Here is a 25,571-nt window from a genome sequence, read left to right on the forward strand (position 1 = left end):
GCCAGTGCCTTCTGTTTATTTTGTTATAGCTCGGCCTTAGTTTAGAGTTATTTAGTATTCCTCAGTTTTGGAATTAGTTAGGGGGTTCTTCGTTTTCTTAGAGTTCTTAGTCTTTGTTTGCTTTTGTTTTCCCTGCTCTGTTTTAGGAGTCTAGATTTTGCCTTAGTTTTCTAGGTTTGCTTAGCTTTGTCATTTTAGCTTTAGCTCTCTGGTTGTCACGTTAGTGTACTTGTTCAAGTCCTAGTTTTTCTTGTTTTTTCCTTTATTTGTAGTTAGCTTTAGTTTCATTTTCTGCTTTAGTGTTTTGATTTTATGTTTTGCCTTAGTTTTTCTTTTGTGGTGTTATCCCTGCTCTAGTTTTGCCTTATTTTCTAGTTCTTGGTTTGATTCTTTATTTTTGTCCTGCTCTCTTAGTTTCCAGCGCTCCTTAGGTCTTAGCGCTCGCTTAGATTTCTGACCCCTGGCCCTGAGCTGTTTCATGCTCCTTAGCTTTGGCTGGTTCGAGCTTCCTTGGGTTTTGTTTTGGCCTCTTAGTTCCTTAGTCCCCTGGCGTGTTAGGACGCCCTCTGATTCTCGGTTCCCCGGCGTGTTAGGACGCCCTCTGATTCTCGGTTCCCCGGCGTGTTAGGACGCCCTCTGATTCTCGGTTCCCCGGCGTGTTGGGACGCCCTCTGATTCTTGGTTCCCCGGCATGTTAGGATGCCCTCTGATTTGTGGTTCCCCAGCGTCTTAGGACGCCCTCGGTTCCCCGGCGTGTTAGTACGCCCTCCGTTCTTGTTCCTTGGCATTTTAGATGTTCCTGCTTCCCTTGTGCCCCGGCGTTTCCCTCACGCCCCGGCGTTCTCTTCCCCAAGCCCCGGCGTTTCCCTCACGCCCCGGCGTGTTCTTCCCTCTGGCGTTGTCGTACGCCCGTTCTTCCCTCTGGCGTTGTCGTACGCCCGTGCTTCCCTCTGGCGTTGTCGTACGCCCGTTCTTCCCTCTGGCGTTGTCGTACGCCCGTTCTTCCCTCTGGCGTTGTCGTACGCCCGTTCTTCCCTCTGGCGTTGTCGTACGCCCGTTCTTCCCTCTGGCGTTGTCGTACGCCCGTTCTTCCCTTTGGCGTTGTCGTACGCCCGTTCTTCCCTTTGGCGCTGTCGTGCGCCCGTTCCTTCCCTTTGGCGCTGTCGTGCGCCCGTTCCTTCCCTTTGGCGCTGTCGTGCGCCCGTTCCTTCCCTTTGGCGCTGCGCCCGTTCCTTCCCTCTGGCGTTTTCGTGCGCCCGTTCCTTCCCTCTGGCGTTTTCGTGCGCCCGTTCCTTCCCTCTAGCATTTGTGCGTCTAATCTTGCCCGTTAGCCTGGTGGCGATGCTCGCTTGTCAGCATCTGTTAGACGCGTTGTTTTTGCCTACCAGGGGTTGTTAGAAACCCCTTTAGTCCGCTTTCGTTTTTACTTTGTCTTGGATCGCCCTGAGTGGGTAGTTTTTGTTTGATTTTTAGCCCGCCATCCGTACCACCCTCCACCCACCCTGGTCCGATCAGTTTGATTTGACTCTAGCCCACCATCCGTACCTCCCTCCACCCACCCTGGGTTGGTGGTTGTTTAATCTGTTAGGCCGTCCGGAGACCGGCCTTGGGGGGGGGGGGGGGGGGTAATGTCATGGTTTAGTTTTGATTCGGCTTTGGTTTACTATTATTCTCAGTTTTTCCACCTTGTTTGGGTTTTAATTTGTTAAATTTTAGTTTCCTCCTTCCTTTCCACTCAGCCTTCACACCACTCTCCTTGCAGTCAGTCACACCTGTTAGTAATTATTCAGTCAGATGCATTTCACCTGTTAGTCTTTCTATTTAAACCTCCCTCTGCCTCACTTTAGTGCTGGTCCATCATCATTCTACACCTCTCCATGCCAGTTCCCGTTTTGCCTTGGAAGCTTTGTTTTGCTCCTGTTGTAAAGGTTAGTCCTGCCAGTCACTCTAAAGACTATTTGTTCACTGTTTGCTCCTGGAGAGGTTCTGCTCTGTGTCCTGGTGTCTCCAGCGTTCTGCTAACCTGACTAGCCGCCCTGGAGAAGTTCAGCTCTGTGCCCTGGTGTCTCTCAAGTTCTGCTAACCTGACTAGCCGCCCTGGAGAAACTCAGCTCTGTGCCCTGGTGTCTCTCAAGTTCTGCTAACCTGACTAGCCGCCCTGGAGAACCTCAGCTCTGTGCCCTGGTGTCTCTCAAGTTCTGCTAACCTGACTAGCCACTCTGAGAAGACTTGGTTCAGTGCCAAGTCTTCCAGCTTAGCTGAACTCTCTCTCCAAGCCGTCAGCTCCTGCCTTCACCTGCACCCCTGAGCCCCTGTATTCCTGCACCTCTGGTTACTTCATCCATCAATCATTCACCTTACAATAAACCTCTCAAACTTTTGTCCTGTGTGTGTGTGCTCTGAGTTCATTGATAAACAAACCTGACAGTGTATACATAATTTATGTAGACAAATGATTTCGTCCTACACCTTTTGTGAAGTAATTCCCAAGAGCCATAATAGACAAAAAAAAAATCAATGCATTCATCAGGATTTATGGATAAGTATAGCTGAGTGTCATCAGCATAACAGTGGAAATTAATCCCATGCTGTCTGATAATTTTGTCAATCGGAAGCATATTAAATAGTAAAGAGAATTGGTCCAAGGACTGAACCCTGTGGTACTCCACAAGTGACCCTAGAGTTTGAAGAAGATTTATTATTAACATGAACAAACTGGACTCTGTCCGATAGATAATATTTAAACCAGCCTAATGCTTTTCCCTTAATCCCTACAGTATGCTCAAGTCTTTGTAGGAGAATATTGTTATCAACTGTATCAAATGCAGCACTGAGATCTAAAAGGACAAGTACATACACAAGTCCATTATCTGAGGCCATGAGAACGTCTTTAGTGACCTTCATCAGAGCTGTTTCAGTGCTATGATGAGCTCTGAAACCTGACTGAAACTCCTCAAGCAGGTCATTACTTTGTAAATGTTTTACAATGTTTTACCCCGGATAAGCAGAAGAAGACGGACGGACGGATTAGCAACTACTTTCTCAAGAATTTTAGATAAGAAAAGAAGATTAGATATAGGTCTGTAATTTATTAACTCATCTTTATCAAGAGATGGTTTCTTAAGAAAAGGTTTAATAACAGCTACTTTAAAAGCCTGTGGTACATATCCATTTACTAAGGATAGATTAATCATGTCTAAAATAGGTCCACTGATCAAAGAGTATACCTCCATAAACAACTTGGTTGGAATTGGGTCTAAAACACATGTAGAAGGTTTAGATGAAGCTCAAATTTTAGATAGCTCTGAAAGCTCTACTGCATCTAAACAGTTCAAACACTGCGCAGGTTCCAAAGCTTCCTCCAACTTCCTAGCATTGTGCTTTAAGGAACGCAGCTCTGATTTAAACCAGGGAGCCAGCTTCCTTTGAATAATCACCTTCTTTTTCAAGGTAGCTACATTGTCTAATGCAGACCGCAATGACGAAGTCACACCGTTAACAAAGACATCTATTTGTGAATGGGAGAAAACAACATTGCTGCTATCTGTAGGGCATTTCTGCAATACTGAGGATATCAAAAGCGGGACAGATTCTTTAAAGTTTGTTACAGCATTATCCGATAAAGATGTACTATAATGGAACCGTCTTTTGGGGGTGGAGAACTCAGATTAAACTCAAAAGTTATTAAAAACTTATCAGACAGGACATAGTTGTGAGGAAATACTGTTAATTCTTCACAATCAATGCCATATGTCAGCACAAGGTCTAAAGTATGAAGCCAAGAGTGCGTCGGTATATGCACAAATATTACATACACAAAGATATATTGAGCCTATTTTATCTCCATACATTTCAAACTATTTTTGTGTAGAAACATCCACCTTAAAAACATCCGATGTTATGTGTATGAGACAAGTGAAATCAAAAATCCCATCTGCTACCGGCCTTAACAAGGCCGTGACACTGGACACTGCCTCTCTCCCCCATTCAGGACTTACAAGCTTCTGCGTTACATTAACGCACAGTCTACTGTGTATATAGCTTCTGTATATATATCTATTCTATTTTATTTTGTCTGCACCATCCACATCAAGTCAAATTCCTTGTAAGTGCAAACCTACTTGGCAATAAACTTGATTCTGAAACTCAGCAACAATATGCATATCAGCACAAATAGGCTTATTAACTTTATGACTCTATGGAAATTCTTGATGTTGCATACCTCCAGACCCACCCATTACTTCTATAAAACTGTGCTGTTCCCCTCTACTGTCCATTTCAAGAGACAGACTGGAAAGCTCACCTATCCACTCAAGAATGATGATCCAGGTAAGACTCCATGTTTATAGTCAGTTCACAGATGGTATTTAGAACGTTGAATTCACTCCACTTACCTAAAAAATAAGCCATTGTCTGTCATTTGTATCATTCTGTCCTACTGATGCTAAATCATTACTGTATAGAGACTATGGCTGTCATTGGGTAGGCTTTTGGCCATCATGCAGAACACACTCAGGAGAGAGGAAAATGTTTAATATGTTTATTTTAAAACAGCAAGAACGGGTGGTTGAAGGTCCTGGGCTGGGGTCTGGCTCTTCAGCTATGCAGCAGAGGATGACAAGGCAGTTAAAGGTGGACTGGATGAAGGGAATTTCAAATGAGAAGGTTTTCTTACTGATGGGGATGAGTGGAGTTGCCAGGGAGGAATGAGTGGAGTCTGAGGAGTGACAATGGTGAACGATGAGAAGCCAGTCTCCAGAGGTGGAACAGTTGGAGGGTGAGCAGGGTTCGGTCAGGGCGTGGAACTCAGAGGAGGCTGCGGCGGGAAACACAGCAGGGAGTGTCTTCTGTTGGTTTGATTCTGGTCAAGAGAGAACCGGGGAGCTTCTGGAGACGGAATACAGAACACAGATGCAACCACATAAGGTTATCACTCTGGCGTCAAAGTGCTGGCAGCAAGCTCCTTTTAAGCCTCCTGCCTGATGAGGTAATGAGCTGCACCTGTCAGGCCTCAGCCACCCTGCTCTCAAAGGCCACCTGTGGAGACCAAAGGAAGCAGCAGCCAAAAACAGAGGGTGAAAACCCCCAGACCCCAACAATGGAGCTTTTTTTAGATGGACTTTTAATAAAAATTTATTTAATGGCTGTGAATTTTGAGCTTTTTTTCTATCAACTGTCCATTATGGTTTTGGTAACAAAATATTGTATCAGATGATGTTATGAGATGTTTGGTTTAAAGGTGTCACCAGTTGCTGTTTGTTACTCATTAACGGGAACTCCGTTGAATTTATGTCACTCACTTGCAGAAGTGAGTGACTAGAGGGAATGTGAAAAGCTTATAATAGGAGAAGAAGTTTAGGGATGAGCAGCAAAAAGCATAAACATAATCTAAAATCTTGCTTTTCTCCAGGTGATTTTACTTCTAGCTCAGCTGCTTCTTGCAGTGTCGCTCCAGTCAAACTCTCAGGTTTACCTGCCGATCGACTGTGATGACATTTATAAACACGACAACAAGAGCTCTAGTGGGGTGTACACCATCTACCCAGGAGGCCCAACCACACCACTGCATGCCTACTGTGACATGGAAACTGATGGGGGGAGATGGACGGTGAGTACAACAGCCGAAGTTGCCCATTTACACATTATAAACTTTCAGTAAATTATTCCTACCTTTAAACTTTTTCATGTTTGTGTCACGTTATGACAACAAATCATTGAATGGAGCAGACCATCACATACAATACAAAAAAAATACAATGAAGCATGGATATAACATGTCATATTTAATGGGTGTGAATATTTTTGTAATGCACTTTATAGCTCAGTATTTTGTTGTTTCTTGTGGTATTATACAGTTTAGGTACGATGGAGAGACGTAGGTAAACTTAAAAACTCTCCACCAATCAAGCGTCTCGATGCTCTGACGGACAGCCCATCTGTTGCAGAACTGTTTGTTATTCAGGTCACCCAACCTAGTTTATATATATATATATATATATATATATATATATATATATATATATATATATATATATATATATATATATATACTGAAGCATCAGCCGGTTTCCATGCCGCAGAAGGATTTAAGCTGAATCTGCTCCATCTATCATGTATTCATCGTTTTTGCATGATGGATGATAATCTAAATTGTTCAAGCAAGAAAGGTGCATCATATCAGCACGACCAAACCTCCATAAATATCACAATAGGAGTCTTTTTTTAGCACTTTTGTGAGCTTTAGACCTAATAGTAAAATTACTGCTTAACCGTAAAATTCCCTTCTATCTATGCCGAAATGAAGATGTATCCGTATCATCATTATCTAAGAAGAAACTGGCTAAACCCTTACTAATTTTGACCTAATTTAATAATAATCAGAAATATTGTTTGATGAGAGCACAGTTTGGCATCTTAGAAAGCTTTGCACTTGTGTTTTTAGGTGTTTCTCAGGAGGATTGATGGGACTGAAAGCTTCTTTAGGCCCTGGAAACACTATAAGGCCGGCTTTGGGAATGTAGCTGGAGAATACTGGCTGGGTAAGAAGAGGAAAGCTACATTACCAACACTGTGGCAATACTCACTTTTTTATTTGAAGATAAATTGTATTTGTAACTGTCATCCAGCATACTGAAACCAATCAGTTGATTAATAAGTTGCTTCTTTTAAGGCCTGGAAAATGTGTTGCTGTTGACAATGAGGAAGGAGAGTGAGCTTCGTGTCGACATGGAGGACTGGGAGGGAGCTCAGGCTTCTGCTCAGTATTCCTCCTTCTCCATCGGCCCTGAGAGCGCTGGCTATCAGCTTCACCTGGGCAGCTTCACAGGAGGAACAGCAGGTGACTGTCACTGTGTGGGTCTTAACTTGTAGGAAGGTGAATGTCTGAGATATAAAAAAAGAATGGGACTTTGCTCATTATCAGTTAACTTTAGAGGATGGGGAAGGCAACTAGCATTCACGTCTACATTTAAGAGCAGGAAGCCTGGGAGAGTTTAGGCTAACACAACATATAAAATACCTAAACTATGCAACCCAAGGTGAAACTGATCAGTGGTTCAAAATATACAAAAAAGGCAGACAAAAAACAAGATTCAATCCTACATCCTACAATCCTACAAGTTCCTAGATAAAGCCATCCAGCACAGCTATCCAGTGCAGAGGCCAGAATTACATGCACTTTACAGGCCACTTATAATTACTTCTTGAGGAGGAATTAAAACCTGTTAATGATGCAGAAATTGAACATTGGTACAATGACACATTTAAAAATATTTTATTGAATTTGGAGTTTTGCATTGGTATTTCAGATCATTTAAGACTTTTGCTTGTCAAATAGAATATGTTTTTAATGTGAGAATCAACAAGAAAATTAAATGCACTTGTTTTCCTGGTCATCACAACAGCAAACAGGCTTAATTGAGAGGTAACCGGATCTCCGTTCAGTTCTTTCTGTCACTGGCTTTTGACACCTATGCAGGAGTCTTTGTCAATTCTGGCGGCTCGCACTTGAGCAACCTGTAGTTGGTGTGCTGCTGTTTTTCAAGGACACGGGGGCCCATCCTCCTAAGCGTGTTCTCAGTCAAATGCAAATCAATGGACCCACCCAGATGAACCAGTTTTTGTCTGAGAGCGTTATTATGATTCAGGAGTTTCATAGAAACTCAGGAGAATTTTCTTCAAACACAAAATACCAGTAAATTTCAAACCTAATAACACTCTCAGACAAAAACTGGTTCAGCAGCGCTACAACTACAGGTTGCTCAACTGCGAGTCACCAGAATTCACAAAGACTCTTGGATAGATGTCAAAACATTTTCAGAAAGAACTGAAAGAAAGTCCGGTTGCCTCTGATTTAAGCAAGTTTCCTGTTAAATCCACTTATAAATCTTTGTTTTTGTTCTTATTTGCGGCTTTCAATAACATAAAATGCCAGCAAAGAATATGAACAGTTATTTAGTGCACTGCCATCAGAGCCTGACTTTTCCACCGCCTTGTAATGTTTTTTTCTGCTGTCTTCTTCTAGGGGACAGTCTGTCCTACCAGAACTCTATGAAGTTCACCACCTTTGACAAAGACCAGGATAAGTGGGACAAAAACTGTGCTCAGCACTTCCTGGGTGGATTCTGGTACAACGCCTGCCACATGGCCAATCCCACGGGGATGTACGCGCCTCATCGTGCCATCGGCCTTGATAGGGTTCATGTTTTTTGGCATGCTTGGAAGGGCTGGGACTACTCCCTTAAGAATATTGCCATGAAGATCCGTTCCGTGGCCAAATGTTCATGTACGGTGTAGCTTGATAAGCATTAAAGATTCATGCAACATGATTGCACAGCATTACTTAAATCACAGGAGTTTTGAAGTGATTTTGTAAACACCGTAAGATAAAAGTTGTTCAAATAGATATTTGCTGCTGTTTCGTACAACCATTCTAAAAATGAGAACGCAACTGAATGCAACTGCTTCTTTGTGTTTGTGTCATGCAGTTAAGTGTGCTGCTTATTCAGCATCCTTTATGTTGTTTGATTCCCAACACAACACTTTGATTGTGTTGGATTGTTTGACATAGAACAAAAGAATAAAAATAAGTGATTGCTGTGATAATGTAGAATAATGTAAGTCATGCATTCATCAATCGATTATCTAAACCCACTTAGCTGGCACTGATACATAAGATTAATAAAATATTCTTAGTGACCCACCCAAACTTTGTAATCTGAGTGTGATATGATTTATTTTTGAAACATGTTTATCATCTCATCTAATCACATTAAAAGAGTGCATTATTTGAAGCAACATGCTGTAATGTTGTTGAGCTCACAGTTAAATTCTTCTCCTTCCCATTGAGTGATTTTTATCAAATATTGAAGAGGAAAGGAGATCTGGGTGTGTTCCTCTGGATTAAGATTTTGGAATTGCTGCTAATATTTACACGTCAACTAAAGATTACAAGCAGAATCAAAAGGAGACCCTCCTCAATGGAATCATAAAAAAGATCAAATCCAGATCAAATCACTAATGATTAAACACAAGACACACAAAACATAAAAACTGACTAACATTATTATTGAGATGTGAGCCATGGTTTGATCTCTCCCCTGTAGTCTTTGGCGGTTCAAATTCTGGAGAGTACGACAGTCGGCCTTTAGATCCTCCAGTCAAGGTGTTTAGGTGTTATGTGAAGATTCAATTGTCCAATAACTTTTCCAATACTGTCCAGCTTTGGACCAACCTATTCTCATGGGATACGTTGCAACCAAGAATCCAGTTTGTTGCAGGTCTTTTGTGTCGAGTAAAATGTCTTCATGTTCTGCTTTTCGTGGTTTTTCACTGTAGCTTGGCCTCATATTTGGATGAGGAGATGAGGGTGTATCACCTCTGAGCTTTTGCCCTGACTCCCAAATGCAATAACATCGTTACTGTACCTTGTAGCAATCTAGATTTGATAGCAGATCATGTTGCCAATGTTCGAACTGCGGGTCTAAAGCTGTTTGACTCAATTTGAACAGTGAATTTATCCATGGGTTTCATAATACCTTCCTATACCTTGTTTTGCAGGGCATCCATCTAAGAATTTTCATCTAAGAATTGCATACAACCTCAAAACCTGATGCATACTATTTTCATTCAGATAACATTATTCCTGAGAGAGACATAGGATTACCCTTCTGTCACTTTTTAATCCGATTTTGATGGATTAAAAAGGGGCGGGGCGATTAAAAAGGGGCGGGGCTTATTTTTTAATTGACCTTTAGATGACGTAATAATTAAATGATATAAAATTTATATTAAACGATATCAAATTTATATTAAACGATATAAAGTTTATATTAAGCGATATAAAATTTATATTAATCGATATAAAGATTTATTCTTATCTTAAGCAATAATTAATCGATATAAAATTTATATTAAATGATATAAAGTTTATATTAAATGATATCAAATTTATATTAATCGATATAAAATTTATATTAATTGATATCAAATTTATGTCAAAATTTAATTAATCCATCAACTTGCCGGAAGTCCCGCCTCCATTACCATTAATCGGATAAATAATCCATCAACTTGCCGGATGTCCCGCCTCCATTTCCGGTCCCCCTGCCGGAAGTCCCGCCTATATGACATTATTAATATAAACCATTAATTTTACTATATTGATTATTTAATTCATTTATATACATCCAAATATTTTAATTCATTTATTCACATTTAATTATTTAATTCCTTTATTCACATCCAATTATTTTAATTTATTCACATTTAATTATTTATCTTATATACGCTCAATTTTGACGCTCAGCAGCAGCATAGCAGTCAGACTTACGTAATATTTGCTGAATTCCTATCATACGGAGCAAAACCTCCCGCACCGTTTGCGCAGAAATAATCCGGAGGACCCTTTAAGAAAACCTCTATTCGTCTTTAGTCCTCCCTCCAAACTAAATGCATTTACAGCGGTGTCTGCTGGATCACGAACTCAGGAGATCTGTTAGGGGAGAGCACGCGTGTGGGCTTTGGACGATGCAAATCAGTTATTTCACAGTGACTGCAGCACGGCCGCTGACCAGCACACAACACCTTTTTTAGACATGGGTAATAAGTAGAAGCAGGAAACAAATCAGTTATTTCGCAGTGACCACAGCTCTGCAGCTGACCAGCACACAACACCTTTTTTTTTAGACGTAGGTAATAAGCAGAAGCAGGAAAAAAATCAGTTATTTCGCAGTGACCGCAGCACGGCCGCTGACCAGCGCACAAGACCTTTTTTTAGACATAGGTAATAAGCAGAAACAGGAAACAAATCAGTTATCTAGCTGAACAGACGCAGCTCAGCGATACACGTAACAACGGTTTCAGATTATGTCACTAAAACTCAACACTCTCTTGGTAAACGCAACCTCTCAGAGACTTGTATAAAAATCCTGTGCAATGCATTCACGGGATGCATCATGTCAGAAGCAGCACGGGTCGTAACTAACGCTCTGATTCACGCCGACTCTCACAACGCTGGAACTGCACAAGCTCAACAAGAGAATTCTGAAAAATAAGTGGTTTGTGTGTTTTTCCTGTGGGGTTGCATAAATATCCAGACATTATTTCTCTATAAACTATACATTAAAAGGGTGGCTCAAGATGTTTGAAGTGGGTTTCTGTTAAAATGTTAAACTTTTAATACTAATAAACTGTATTTGTAAAGCACTTTTCAGTTCTGCCTCACAGAGGTTAAAAAAAAAACAGAGAAAAAGGTTATATAGATGAATTAAAGTAATTTATGAGGAATGGCTGAAAAACAGCTGTGGAGTTTAATGAAGAAACTGCATTAAATATGAAAACTTAACACGACCTATGATCATGAAAAAGCTAAATGTTTTGACAGGGTCTGCAATAATGACACAATTTAAAATACATAATACGGGCCCAAGATGTTGATTATGTTAATGAACTTCCATGAAAACTGAACTTAGTTATCTGCTGCGAGTAAAATATCAGGGGCTTCTCATTTTACCTCTCTGTGTATTAATATAACACTTCACATACTAAAACACAGAGCTTTCTTTTTTAACAGAATCAAATATTCTTTCTGAATTTTTACAACATTTTTGGCATTTGAGTTAACCCTGGCTGAACAGAAGTTGTTGTTTTTTTATCGATATGTCCATAAATTCTAAAACAAGACGATTATAAAACTGGTGCAGTTTCAAAAGCTTTTACAGTTGGATTTGTCTAGTCTTTGAAACACAGTTTGTAAAGTTTAGTACACCTTGTTTTTCAAATCTAAGGTTTTAGTGCTCTGTTGTGTGGAGACGGATGTGGTACTAAAATGCCCCATTTCTTAATTCTATAGCGTAGTCTTTGCTGTTCCAATATTTTATATGTGCGTGAAACCTACAGAAAGGTTTATTGTCCTCTTTATAAATAAAATGTTTTGCTTTGGATATTAGTGTTACAGCAGCAGGCAGCTTTGAGTAAGCTCAGACAGGCTTTCTGCCCTTCCTCTGTGAATGTTTTTGTGTTTCACGGGCAAAATCTAAAAAAGTTTTACCATATTCCATTTTTTTTTTTACACGTCTAATTCTGCGATTCCATACACATATTCCACATTGTGGTGTTGGCTTGGATCAACTCGCAGTTCATTCTGCTTCCAAACTAAAAAATATATATATATTGAACTTGATTGTTTGTGCGAGAGCCTCACATTTAGATACATGTATTACGCTTAGCTTTTATTTACAACACCAAGCATCTATCCATGTAGTTGGTCAGAAAAAAAAAGAGAAAAACACGCAAAACAGTAATGGAACATCTTACACAGTTTGTGAGAATCAACTTCACATATCTGCATCTAGAGTGCAAAGATTGATCCTTGTCTTTGCCCTCTCTGACGACTGAACAATCAGTCCCATCTGCTTCCTTTAAAGTCACTCCAAATTAGCCCTAGTGCTTAGCAGCAAGTGTCAAGACAGACTTTCATGCTTGCTTAGTATGAGAGATTGCTGCAAAGCCACGGACAATGCAGACAATCAACCGGTTCCCCTTTTTTTGACCAATCTGTATAATCTGATTTTGACTTTGTAAAGTGCCTTGAGATGGCATGTTTCATGAATTGACGCTATATAAATAAAATAAAAAAAAATAAAAAAAAGCACTAAAGACTCAGCCCAGATTGATGCATCAGGACAGATACTAGAAGTCAGGTTAAAAAATGAAGCAAGAAAATTGCGGCTATCCGCTAATGAATTACATCTACAAGGAAATCTTTGTAGAACCTTCTTCATATGGAGGATATTTAAAACAGATGTGTTTTAAATATAACACTATGCAGGGCTTGAGGAAGAATAATGGCAGAAATGTACCGTACAATCTTATCTCACTGGTTAAGTCACTCTGCTGCTAAGTTATTCCTGCTGCTATAAGATTTTACAATGCTGCACTGTAACTGCAACTGTGACCATAACTGTAACAATTAATGTGCAATAATCTATTTAATACACTGTCCTACAACCCGTGCAATAATCCTGATGTAGTGACTTCTGCTGCTATCATCACCTGAACATAAGTCAGCCCACATGGATGTATGTACAAATGTATACAATGTATATGCACATACATACGCGTAGGTGCGTATGTAAGTAGGCGCATAGATATATGTATATATTTGAGTATATAGATATGTTTATATATTTGAGTATATAGATATGTTTATATATATATATATATATATATATAGACCACTAAGAATGTAAATGAGACATCATATGCCCATTCCTATTTCCTTTTTTGTATTTTTTTGGTATTCTTTCTGATCCATTGTATATATGAAGATTCACTGTATATAATTGAATGCACCTTCCCTACTCTGCACCTTCTTGTATGAGCCGATGTGACGAGTGAATTTCTCCATTGTGAGATCAATAAAGACTATCTTATCTTATCTTATCTTATCTGACCACCGGCAAACAAACTCGCACAACGTCAAGCACAAGACAGAGTCGCAGACTTTACCCCCCATAATGATTTAAGAAAATCACAATTTTCTTAAATGTAATGTACGGAGCCCATCAGGCCTTCAAACAAAATTAAAAAAAAAAGAACATTTGCTGAACATTCATTCCTGTTTTCCAAAGGCCGCAGAGCCCCAGATCCTCCTCTACGTATCACGGAACATGCCTGTCCTCAAGACCTTCAGATTACTTCGCTGTGATACACAGCGGGCCCTCGCTGCACGTTTATCAGACATGACAGTTTCCAGAATCAGCTTGGGTCTTTTCCCGGGAATTACGGAATATCTGTGATGATACGTGGCAGAAAAAAGAAAAACAAAAGGATAAACAGGAACAAATACTTAAAAGTCATTAACTGTCAGATGCAACCTGCCACAGAGACATCATCAACCACCAAATCATATAAACTGGGTTTATTAAACATTAGATCTCTGTCAGGAAAATCTCTTTTAATTAATGACTTTATTATTGACAACAATCTTGATGTTATGTTTTTAACGGAAACATGGTTATATGAATCTAATGAAGCAGTTATACTGATGGAGTCAACACCTCCAAACTACAATTTTCTTTGTGAGAGCAGACAGCAAAGGAAAGGTGGAGGAGTAGCAACATTGTTTAATGATTCACTAAAGTGTAAAAAGGTGTTTTGGGGAAAATTTGACTCTTTTGAACATTTAGCTCTCCAGGTAAAGGGCCCGATACGAACTATGTTTCTGAATGTTTACAGGCCTCCTAAGTCCACATCAAACTTTTTTAAGGATTTTAGTGACCTCTTGTCTGTGATATGTGTTGATTATGACTGTTTAATTATTGTGGGAGACTTCAACTTTCACGTTGACAACCCTGAAGACAGAAGTACAAAAGAAGTATGTGACACATTTAGAAACTTTGGTTTAACTCAACATGTTAAACAGCCAACACACAAACAGGGACATATTTTAGACTTGATCATCACTAAAGGTCTAAACATTTCTAACGTCAATGTAACTGATGTTGCCTTATCCGATCACTTCTCCGTTACCTTTGAATGTATCATTTCCAGTGACTCATTTAGCCAAAGGGACATCATAAGAAAACGCACCTTTAAGGACAATGCCACTGAAACTTTTATTCAAGCTTACTCTGCTACTTCAACCTTGGGCTGCAACTCAGTAGATGAGCTAGTAGATAACTTTCAGTCTAAAGTCTCAGACATTATTGACTGCATTGCTCCAGTTAAAGTGAAGGTTTTTTCCGGGAAGAAAAAATCTCCTTGGAGAAATGCTCCAGCAGTTAGAGGTGAAAAAAGGGAATGTCGGAAAGCTGAACGCAGGTGGAGAAAGAACAGACTCCAGGTTCACTATGAAGTCTATAAAGAGAGACTTTACAGATATAACTTACAATTGAAAAATGCAAGAGAATCTTTCTTCTCTGAGATCATTAAGAAAAACATTAATAATGCTCGTGTCTTATTTTCCACAGTCGACAGGTTAACAAATCCTCCTGTGTCCGTGACTTCAGAACTCCACTCCACCAGGGCCTGCAATGAATTTGCTAACTTCTTTACTGAGAAAATCCAAAAGATTAGAGGATCTGTTTGTACATCCATACTAAGTTCAGTACCAAAGTTGTCTCCTACCAGAATTGATTTTGACCAAATGTCCCAATTCTGCCAAATAAACTCCAAAAGCTTAGAGCAGATAATTCAGCAGTTAAGTTCCTCCTCATGCTGCCTTGATGTTCTCCCCACAGCTTTCTTTAAAAAAGTTTTACCTGTCATAGCGTCTGATTTGACTCAGATAATAAACGCGTCCCTTCTGTCAGGTGTTTTCCCCCAGTCCCTAAAAACAGCAATTATCAAACCACTGCTGAAAAAGAACAATTTAGACAAACTTCTACTCCAGAACTACAGGCCCATCTCAAACCTCCCCTTTATCAGTAAGATCATTGAAAAAGTTGTAGTTCAACAATTAAACACCTTCTTAACAACGACCAGCCGCTTTGACGTTTTCCAGTCAGGTTTCCGTGCTCACCACAGTACAGAGACCGCCCTTATCAAGGTGTTTAATGACATCCATATAAATACAGACTGTGGAAGAACCACCGTGTTGGTTCTATTGGACCTCAGTGCAGCATTTGATACTGTTGATCACTCCATTCTGTTAGAACGCCTGGAGAACAGGGTTGGCCTCTCTGGTACAGCTCTCCACTGGTTTAAATCCTACTTAAAGCACAGGGACTTTTTTGTATCAGTAGGTAACTTTACATCAGAGACGACAAAAATCACATGTGGGGTTCCCCAAGGGTCCATCCTGGGTCCCCTCCTATTCAATATCTACATGCTCCCTCTAGCCCAGATAATAAAAAATAACAACATCAGCTACCATAACTATGCAGACGACACACAGCTCTACATCACCATGTCACCAGGTGACTATGAACCAGTTCAGGCACTAAGTAAATGCCTAGAAGAAATCAATGCATGGATGTGCCAAAATTTTCTTCAGTTGAATAAAAACAAAACTGAAGTAATAATCTTTGGACCAATAGATGAAAGATCAAAAGTTAACACACAGCTTCAGTCGCTTCAGCTAAAAACCACTAATCAGGCCCGAAATCTGGGAGTAGTGATGGACTCAGACCTGAACCTTCAAAAGCATCTAAAGAAAATTACAAGGTCGGCTTTCTATCACCTGAAGAACATTTCTAGGATTAAAGGACTGATGTCTCAGCAGGATCTGGAAAAACTAATCCATGCGTTTATATTTAGTAGAATTGATTACTGCAACGGTGTTTTCACAGGTCTGCCTAAAAAGTGGATCAGAACGCTGCAGCTGATCCAGAATGCTGCTGCCCGCGTCCTCACCAAGACTAAGAAAGTAGAGCACATCACCCCAGTTCTAAAGTCCTTACACTGGCTCCCTGTATCTCAGAGAATAGACTTTAAAATACTTCTGTTAGTCTATAAATCCCTGAATGGCTTAGCACCTAAATACATCACAGACTTGTTATCAGGGTATCAACCCTCCAGACCACTCAGGTCTTCTGGCTCCAGCCTTCTCTGCATACCTAGAACCAGAACTAAACAAGGAGAAGCAGCATTTAGTTCCTATGCTCCGCTTATCTGGAACAAACTTCCAGAAAACTGTAAAAGTGCGGAAAGCCTGAGTTCTTTTAAATCAAGATTAAAAACACATCTGTTTAAAATTGCCTTTGACTGTTCTAGTTAACATTTATGTGTTGTCAGTTGCATCTGTGTACAATATACACAAAGAAAAGTGGTTAGAAACTTCCATTCCTGTTCATCTTAACTTTTACAAAATAGTTTATGTCTTGTCAAAGAGATTAGTTTGATTTAAGTTAGTTGAAACATTATAAAATTTACATATACATGTTTATTGTATATAAATATGTGTGTGTATTTACGGATTATATGCAACGTAATGGTTCATAATACATATTTGAAATTTCGTTCAATAGCTTTAACCTGTCTGGTTTTGGTTTTCCTATATGCTGTTTGAATCCAACAACATTGTGGTTTAGCAGTCATTCATTAACCTAGTAAACTGTGCGTATTTGTAGTGCATGTATTTGTAGTTACACTGCATAAAACAGAAAAATTCAGCCAGCAGTAAGATTAAAACAACAAATTATGCTGTGGTAAAGCTTAGAAATGCTTTCGTAAAAGCGGCAGAGTTCAGCTTTCAAAAAAAAAAAAAAAAAAAGACAGAAAAACAAAGACGGATGACTAGTATATAAATTACTTCTGGTGTTAAAAATGGCAGGGATGTTTTTTTTACCTTCTCTTGTCCCACCTTGCTCATTATCTTATCTGTTAGGCATTGACAACATTTATTTAAAATATTTTCACCGTACTAAAATCAAACTTGTTTCTGTTATAAATTTGTCTTTGGATGAATGTACACACAAAAAGAGAGATGATTAGTGGATGAGGAAATCAGAATGAGAAGAGAAATGTAGATGAGATGCAGGGTTGCTGTAGTACATGGGTAGCAGGAGATCGAGGCAATGAAGCAGCGAGCAAAACTTGAGGTACGGATGAAGGCAGAAACCCAGCAGCTAACAGAGGCCTATTGAAGCTCAGAGGACGGCAGGAAAATCCAACGGCTGAAACAGGGAACAAACCAGCAGTGTTGTATAGTACTACTGTACTTAAGTATATTTTGGAGTACTTTATACTTTTCTCGAGTATACATTTTTTGATAACTTTTACTTCACTATATTTCTGAACTTAATTGCATACTTTTACTCCAATACATTTTCAATGTTTGGTTTAGTTACTCGTTACAAAAAGAGTCACGCACGCAAGTGTTTTGACCCCACCTACTGATTGACTGCGACAAAGTTGGGACTTGCCTGGGCTTGTTCATCACCATCAACAGGATAAGAAGCTGGTTCAGTGGTAGGGCAGGTTAAATTAACATTGTGGTATACGTAAAGCATCTAATAGCAGAGAGTTTTCTTAACTAACCTGCAGGTGTATCTATTAGCAGGTTTACCACTTCCTGTAGGTTGGCCGGAACTGGTTTATCAATTAACCGTGTTCTTAGTATACACCCCCTGGTCTAAATTTTGCCTGCACTTTGTTGTGTACAATTTTAAAGCGCATAGCACTGACCTTACTTGAAGAAATTTTAGACAGTTTTCTGTCTAAACTTGGTCTAAATTTCTCCTGCACTTGGCTGTTTATATTATTTCAAGTGAATTTGACTTTTAAAGTTTACCAAAAATGTCATTCAAACTGCATTTGCTTTGTTTTACTTATACTTTTTATTACATTACTTGAGTACGTCTATTTTTACAGTAATTTTCATACTTAAGTACAAGACATTTCAGAGACTTTTACTCAAGTAATATTTCAGTCAGTGACTTGGACTTTTACCAAAGTCATATTTTGGAGAGGTACCTATACTTTTACTTGGAGTTCTGACTAAGTAGTGCCCAACAGGTGTGACAGATTGCTGAGGGAGTGGAGGGTGAGCTGCTTCTTCTTCTTCTTCTTTTTTTTTTACTGGTGTCTTGCAATCAAATGGAACATTATCGCCACATACCTGATCTTTAGTTACTTTTCCTTAAATCCTTAGGTTTAGTCTAGTTTGTTGTAGATAAGATGACATGATCTTAAGCACCATCTTTCCGTATTCATTTGAGAAGATATTTGTAATGTTCAGTTGTTTGATTCCTTCTTGTTCCAGTCCATTCCTTAGAGCCATTCTTTGATTTGAGTATTTAATACACTCAAACAGCACATGTTCCACAGTTTCTGGAATGCTGAAACTATGGATGCTTCCCAATAATATGTAGTGAGCCTCGTGTGGCCTAGTCTAATTCTGCTAAACATCCCCCGTTCTCTCCTGCTCTTCCCCAGAGGCTCTTCTTCCTCCACGTTTTGCTGTATCTTATGTAAATGTCTTTCTTTATTTCCATTATCCCATAATTTTTGCCACTGTACCTTAATTTTGCTTCGTATGTAGGATCATAAGTAGGACCTTATTTATCTTTAGCTAAATAATCTGTCATCTCATTCCCTTCAATGCCACTATGTGCTGGAATCCATAAAAACTGAACATCAATCTCCAGACTACGTACTCGGTATAATGATAAACTTTCTAACATAATATCCTCCCTACATTTAGATGACACACTTTTGAGACTAGCCAATGCTGCGCTTGAATTTGAACACATTCTCATGGGTTTGACTACCTCTATCCATTGTAATGCTAGCATGATTGCCGTCAGTTAATCTTTTAAACACTTTAACTTTTAATTCAGGAATGTCCAAAGCACAGCTTGTTTTTCCATTCTCTGGATATTTTGACCCATCCGTGAATACATGTACATAATACCCATATCTCTCATGTATCAAAATGTTCACATAAGCTTTTATACTAAACATGTTATTGCTTTAACTAATCTTTTATAAAAAAAGAAGGATCAACACTAGATTGAGGTAGTAACCATGATGGTATAGCTGGCATTAAGGCAGTTAGACTAACGGCCCAATTATTGATTCCTAACTCCTCAACTATCTGAATAACTCCCTTACTAAATACCTCCTTTTTAATTTTACTACTTTCAATTTGTATTATTTTTGTTAGATGTGTTTCTTTTTGACTTTGGAAATTTGTCCAATAATTTACCCTCAACTTTTTCCTTCTAAGACTTAATGGCATTTCTCCAACCTCCACCTGAAGCGCCGATATTGGAGTTGATTTTACTAACCCTAACCCTTATGTCCAACCTTTTTAAAGATGAACCAGCGGCTGAATCAAAAACTATACAACCGTAATCTAGAACTGATCTAACTAATGCAATATATACATTTTTTAACGCCATACAATCAGCTCCCCATACAATATTCAATAATTTTAGTATTGAATAGTTTCCACGTAAGCAAACTATCAAACCCCAAGAATTTAAAAAACTTTTATCCTTTATAGTCTGCCCCGTCATCTGCAAAAAGTGATTTTCCTATGTCAGGTTTAACCTTCTTATAAACATTGTTTATCATAATAGAACTGGACTAAAGACGCTCCCCTGAGGGTTGCCGTTTTCAACTAAAAATGAATCAGAAATATAATTACTCGCACGAACCTGGAGGGTGAGCTGAGTGAGAGGAGGAACTGAAAAAAAAACAGGAAGAAAAAAAACCGGACCAAAAACTAAACCATGACAGTTTCTACCAAGTTTTATTTTCATTTTAGAAAAGAAATAAACTGTTGCAAAAGTTCTTCAACTTTTAACATGTTTATACTTAGAAGTATTTGCTATATTAAAATATCTCATGAACTACTAACAAAATTATCATAATTTGCATAAAAATGACAAGTAGTCGGTATTAGAAAAAAAAAAAAAACAGATATGTAGTGTTTTCAGACGTCAAGCGATGAAAGGAAATATATTTAACCTATATTCATAATTAACAATGCTAATGTTCTGCAACAGGAAGAGTTCTGAAATCAACATTAAAAACACAGCTGTCACGTGTCCTGTCATGTTCTCCGTCCCACTTTCACATCTCTCTGGTAAAAGACAAGTTGTGCTTCAATAAGACTAAATAAAGGTTTAATATCTGATACCCTAATGTGGTTGTGGGACGGGATGGCACATGTAGAGATACTGATTTTAAGACTTTGCACCAGTCTCTGCTTATATCAAGTTATTTTTTCTTTTAAAACTTAAGTTTTCATTAGATATGTTGAGCAAAACAGTATTCCCTTATGTCATTCTGCTCTTTGTAGAGTAACGCTGCAAGTGGAACGATGGAGTCGGGATTTTTTAGAAACAAGCCAAATTTATGGACAAGCTCTCTAGGGAGACAATAGAAAATGAGCTGTTATTAATTAATTTATTTTACCGGGTTTTACATAGCTGCATGCCGGCTTCTCTTTTGTAACTCTGCTGAGTGAGACGGAGAACAGGCACAAGGGGAGAAGCGCGGCTGAGGTGTTGTGATTATAATACCTGCGGATGTTATCTTAGTTGTGCACACCGCCTCCATTCGATTGCCTAGTAGGCAACGGCCCAAGGCAGGAGTGCCTAAACTATTTCCTGGGGCCATTTGAAAAGAATTTTTCTTCAACCTCGATTCAAGAATGGCACAAATTTAGCTCGAAACTCAAAACTAGAGGTAAATGGACACAGATTATGTACAACTCAGTTTTCTTGTACAGCAGATAAAACCGAAACAGAAAATACTATTTTGAAAATAAAAAATACAATTTTGTAGCCCGTGAGTAATTTCCATTTGACCATTTTGCCTCGTGGGGTGAAAAAGTTTAGACACCACCCATCTAAAGGGAGGGTGGTAACTCAGAAAGACAGAGTATAGCCTGCAAGTTTGCTGCTTAACATATAACAAATACACGGTGCTCCTGGCCATTTGGAGTTTCAAAACACTGTTAGAAACAAGAATGATGAGTGATGCCATGTTAGTTTCCACGTCATGGCCGTAACGGATGTTTTTTTCTAGTTGAAAGAAAAGTGTAGAAGGAATGCGGTTGGGTTTTATATATAATTTTATTAACATTCATTTATTATATCACAGGTTAATTCTAACAACAGTCATTTCATATATCACAAACTCATTGTAAAAAAAACACTACTTTCATATATCACAAACTCAATGTAAAAAAAAAAAACTAATTTCATATATCACAAGCTCATTGTAGAAAACACTACTTTCATATATCACAAACTCAATGTAAAAAAACCAATCATTTCATATATCACAAACTAATTGTAGAAAATACTGATTTCATATATCACAAGCTAATTGTAGAAAACAATCATTTTAATACGATATCATAAAGTAATTGCAGAAAATACTACTTTAATATATCACAAGCTCATTGTAGAAAATACTACTTTAATATATCACAAGCTCATTGTAGAAAATACTACTTTAATATATCACAAACTCAATGTAAAAAAAAAACCAATCATTTCATATATCACAAACTAATTGTAGAAAATATTACTTTAATATATCACAAGCTCATTGTAGAAAACACTGATTTCATATATCACAAGCTAATTGTAGAAAACAATCATTTTATATATCACAAGCTAATTGTAGAAAATACTAATTTCATATAAAGAAATTACATTCATTTAATACGATGTCACAAACTCATTGTAAAAAAACACTCATATAATATATATTAAAGAAAGATATGAGAAAACATTTATGCATTGGTTTCAAGACCCTCGCCAGTAATCAAAGGCGGCTAGAAGCTGATCTCTATATTCGGAGCTTTCTTCAACTGCGTGAGCAAATGCAACATTGAGGGGGTCATACACCTGCTTGACCAGCGTCAATTCATACAGATAGGCCTGTGCAACCGCGCTGACTGTGTCGTTGTCTTGATGGATGTTGCGAGCGGCTAGAAACTGTTGAACGGCATCGGTAAAACGCTCGTTACAAAGCACAGGCATTATACGATGGTAATTTCTTTCAAAGAACCCGTCCTCAAATTGCTCCCAACGTTCAGGGTCACTCAAACTAGGACGGCCCGTGCTACATCTGTTCCACTTATCATGCATGTACTTGTCGATGGCGGTGCTCAAAAGATGATACACCACAGTTTTCACATCTTTGATGAAGCCGAAGCGGATCCACCCGTCGTATTCATCCGCTCCGGTGACAGTCTCTGCTTGGCTGGATGGAATCTGCACGTCCTCACGCGGTGATGGGGGTGGGGAGGCTGGATCTCCTTGGCTGAAGGGAAGTTGCGAGTCCTGGAGCTGTGAGTACTCAGACTGAGAAGGGTCCGGGGAGGGTGGAAGATTCAGCACTTGTGAATCTTCCTCCTGGGTCTCTGACAGAGACGGCATGGCTGGAAGCCTGGCTGGAAGTGTGGTTGGAAGCGTGGAATTCTCATCCCGTAAAACAAAGTACTCGGGCCGTAGTTTCACACCTCCAGGGGGCCTGGACCAGTAGACGGTATGCCTCTGCAGCCCCGTCAGAAGACTCTCGCTGTCGAGTTCGGAAGAGGATTCAGGGGTTGGCGAGGGTGAGTGGTACGGTCCCGGAAAGAATTTGTCGCTGTCCGGGGAGCCATGCTGCGGTGATGCTGAAGCGGTTGAATCGGCTGAAGGAGACGGCGGTGGAGTAGGAGCACTGCTGTCCGTGTAGTTGTTCATGGTTTCAGATGTTAGAAGTCTGGTCAGTGAAGTTGCACAGAGTCCCGGAGGTTTCTTTATACTGAGAAGGGGTGTGGTTCACTGTGATAGGGGCGGTATCGGCTGTTGTGAGAGGGCTGGTCTAAAAAGCCAGCGCTTTCTTAACCGCCAAAATGTCTCTCCAGTTGCGACATTCGTGAAACAGCGTTGAAATCCGATTTCCTATTGCAGCCATCTTGTCACGCCACGCATCAAAGGGAATGGTTAACAGAGTTCTGAACACGCCACAGTCTGAATTATAATAGTCAAGCACAAAAATAACCGTTTTATCTTGAGCCTGTCTCAGACTTGCGCGGAAAAACCATCGGCCGGTAACCCCCGTCTTTGATTGCCATGTTGCCGTCAAGATCTTATTTGTTGAATCTGTGTCAGTTTCATTCAGGAGGGTCTGCACCCGCTTGCAGCGCTTAGTGGCGGGTGAATCCATGATCCCGTCCTCAGTTTCTTGATTCACAGCGGTGTCTGCTGCGTTCGAATCTTGAGGGTTTAGTCTGCGGAGCATGACGAGTCTCAGAACAGCCCAATCGTTTGAGGTTAGCATGCACAAGGAGTGGATAGTCTGCAGCTTGTCGGCTCCTTCATCCAGCTGATACAGACACATATCGCCGGTTTCGTACTTGAAGACGTATCCCCATCTACCGCGAACTCCATAGGGTTCCAAAGACCATTCTTCTTGCAGAGGTAAGGCCGGAGGCATCTGAGTTCTGCATAGAGACAGCGTAGCCTTGCGAGGGGTCTGCTGAGCTTGGCCGACACCGCTCTCATAGTTGTAGATCGTGACGGGTGTGTCAGAAATAATAGATTGGAGCTTGGTTGTTTCGGACGCCATGTTGAAAAGGATTCAATCGCTATCGAGGCTTGAGAAAGGGCCTTATACAATGAGAGAAGCGGTCAGGGGCGGGGTGAGGGGGTGGGCGGGACTTCTGCTTTCTGGAAGTGGGGGAGGGGTGTGAATTTCGGAAGTGGGGGATGGGTCCGGAAATGGGTGGGGGATGGGTGTGAAATCCGGAAGTGGGGGATGGGGCCGGAAATGGGTGGGGGATGGGTGTGAAATCCGGAAGTGGGGGATGGGGCCATCAACTCGATCAATTTGTATAAATGAATTAAATAATCAATATAGTAAAATTAATGGTTTATATTAATAATGTCATATAGGCGGGACTTCCGGCAGGGGGACCGGAAATGGAGGCGGGACATCCGGCAAGTTGATGGATTATTTATCCGATTAATGGTAATGGAGGCGGGACTTCCGGCAAGTTGATGGATTAATTAAATTTTGACATAAATTTGATATCAATTAATATAAATTTTATATCGATTAATATAAATTTGATATCATTTAATATAAATTTTATATCATTTAATATAAATTTTATATCGATTAATTATTGCTTAAGATAAGAATAAATCTTTATATCGATTAATATAAATTTTATATCGCTTAATATAAACTTTATATCGTTTAATATAAATTTGATATCGTTTAATATAAATTTTATATCGTTTAATTATTACGTCATCTAAAGGTCAATTAAAAAATAAGCCCCGCCCCTTTTTAATCGCCCCGCCCCTTTTTAATCCATCAAAATCGGATTAAAAAGTGACAGAAGGGTAATCCTATGTCTCTCTTTCCTGGCTTCAGTTAAGTTTATGAATTTAGATTTGAATAAAAATGACAAAACCAAGCGATACTCCTTATGTTGCAAGCCACCTGGCAAGAAATCGTGCCAAGACTAGTTGAACACTTTGAGTAACTCTCAGAAATGCTTGCCGACTATTGATTGTGCAATGGAAGAAGCAGATTTGGGGGAGCTGCAGCAACAGACAAGAGTAGCAGAGCGCCCCTCGCCCTAAAGAGAAGAGCCTGAAAACAGGAAGTGGGCTTCTTTCTCAAGCAATGAGATCAGGTGAGCCTCATGGCCAGATCACAGAGCAGTCACTTGCTATAAATAAATACATGAAAAGAAATATAACATCTCAATTTCTTTTACTGCAGAATTAAACCGTTTTTTCAACAACACTAGCTGAACAGGACAGTATTGGATAGTTAATTGTCCAATACCAAAATGATGCTGATATTCAGACACAAAATTTAAATCAGATTACTGACCATCATTTAGTAATAATTTAAAATTAGCGTTTTAGTGATACTGGTTTATTAAGATATAGTTAAGTACTGATTGTGTCCTCTTGTCTCTTTTCATGTTCATGCAGTTAAAGATTTTTGAAGGGTTTTTAGGAATCAAAAAAATGGTACCTGCTCAATGCAAGTCTTCGTTTTATATAAGATAAATATTGTATTTTATTGTTAAAATAAATCTCAACAAAAACGTAAGGAATGAGTTTGTCTTATTTTGTTATAAAACACATAGTCGG

The 25,571-nt window shown here is 39.4% G+C and overlaps 1 protein-coding gene across 1 annotated transcript in view; it reads left to right on the plus strand.

Annotated features, from left to right (window-relative positions):
* Positions 1–4,282: 4,282 nt before the first annotated feature.
* The window catches only part of LOC105924474 (microfibril-associated glycoprotein 4), a 48,859-nt gene continuing 27,570 nt past the window's right edge, over positions 4,283–25,571 (plus strand). The window contains exons 1-3 of the mRNA XM_036137430.1: positions 4,283–4,329; positions 5,411–5,608; positions 6,443–6,539. Coding sequence (XP_035993323.1) covers positions 4,318–4,329; positions 5,411–5,608; positions 6,443–6,539 — 307 coding nt within the window. The 5' untranslated portion in view covers positions 4,283–4,317. The remainder of the gene's footprint in view (positions 4,330–5,410; positions 5,609–6,442; positions 6,540–25,571) is intronic.

Source organism: Fundulus heteroclitus, chromosome 5 (assembly GCF_011125445.2).
Source record: "Fundulus heteroclitus isolate FHET01 chromosome 5, MU-UCD_Fhet_4.1, whole genome shotgun sequence".
Taxonomy (NCBI): domain Eukaryota; kingdom Metazoa; phylum Chordata; class Actinopteri; order Cyprinodontiformes; family Fundulidae; genus Fundulus; species Fundulus heteroclitus.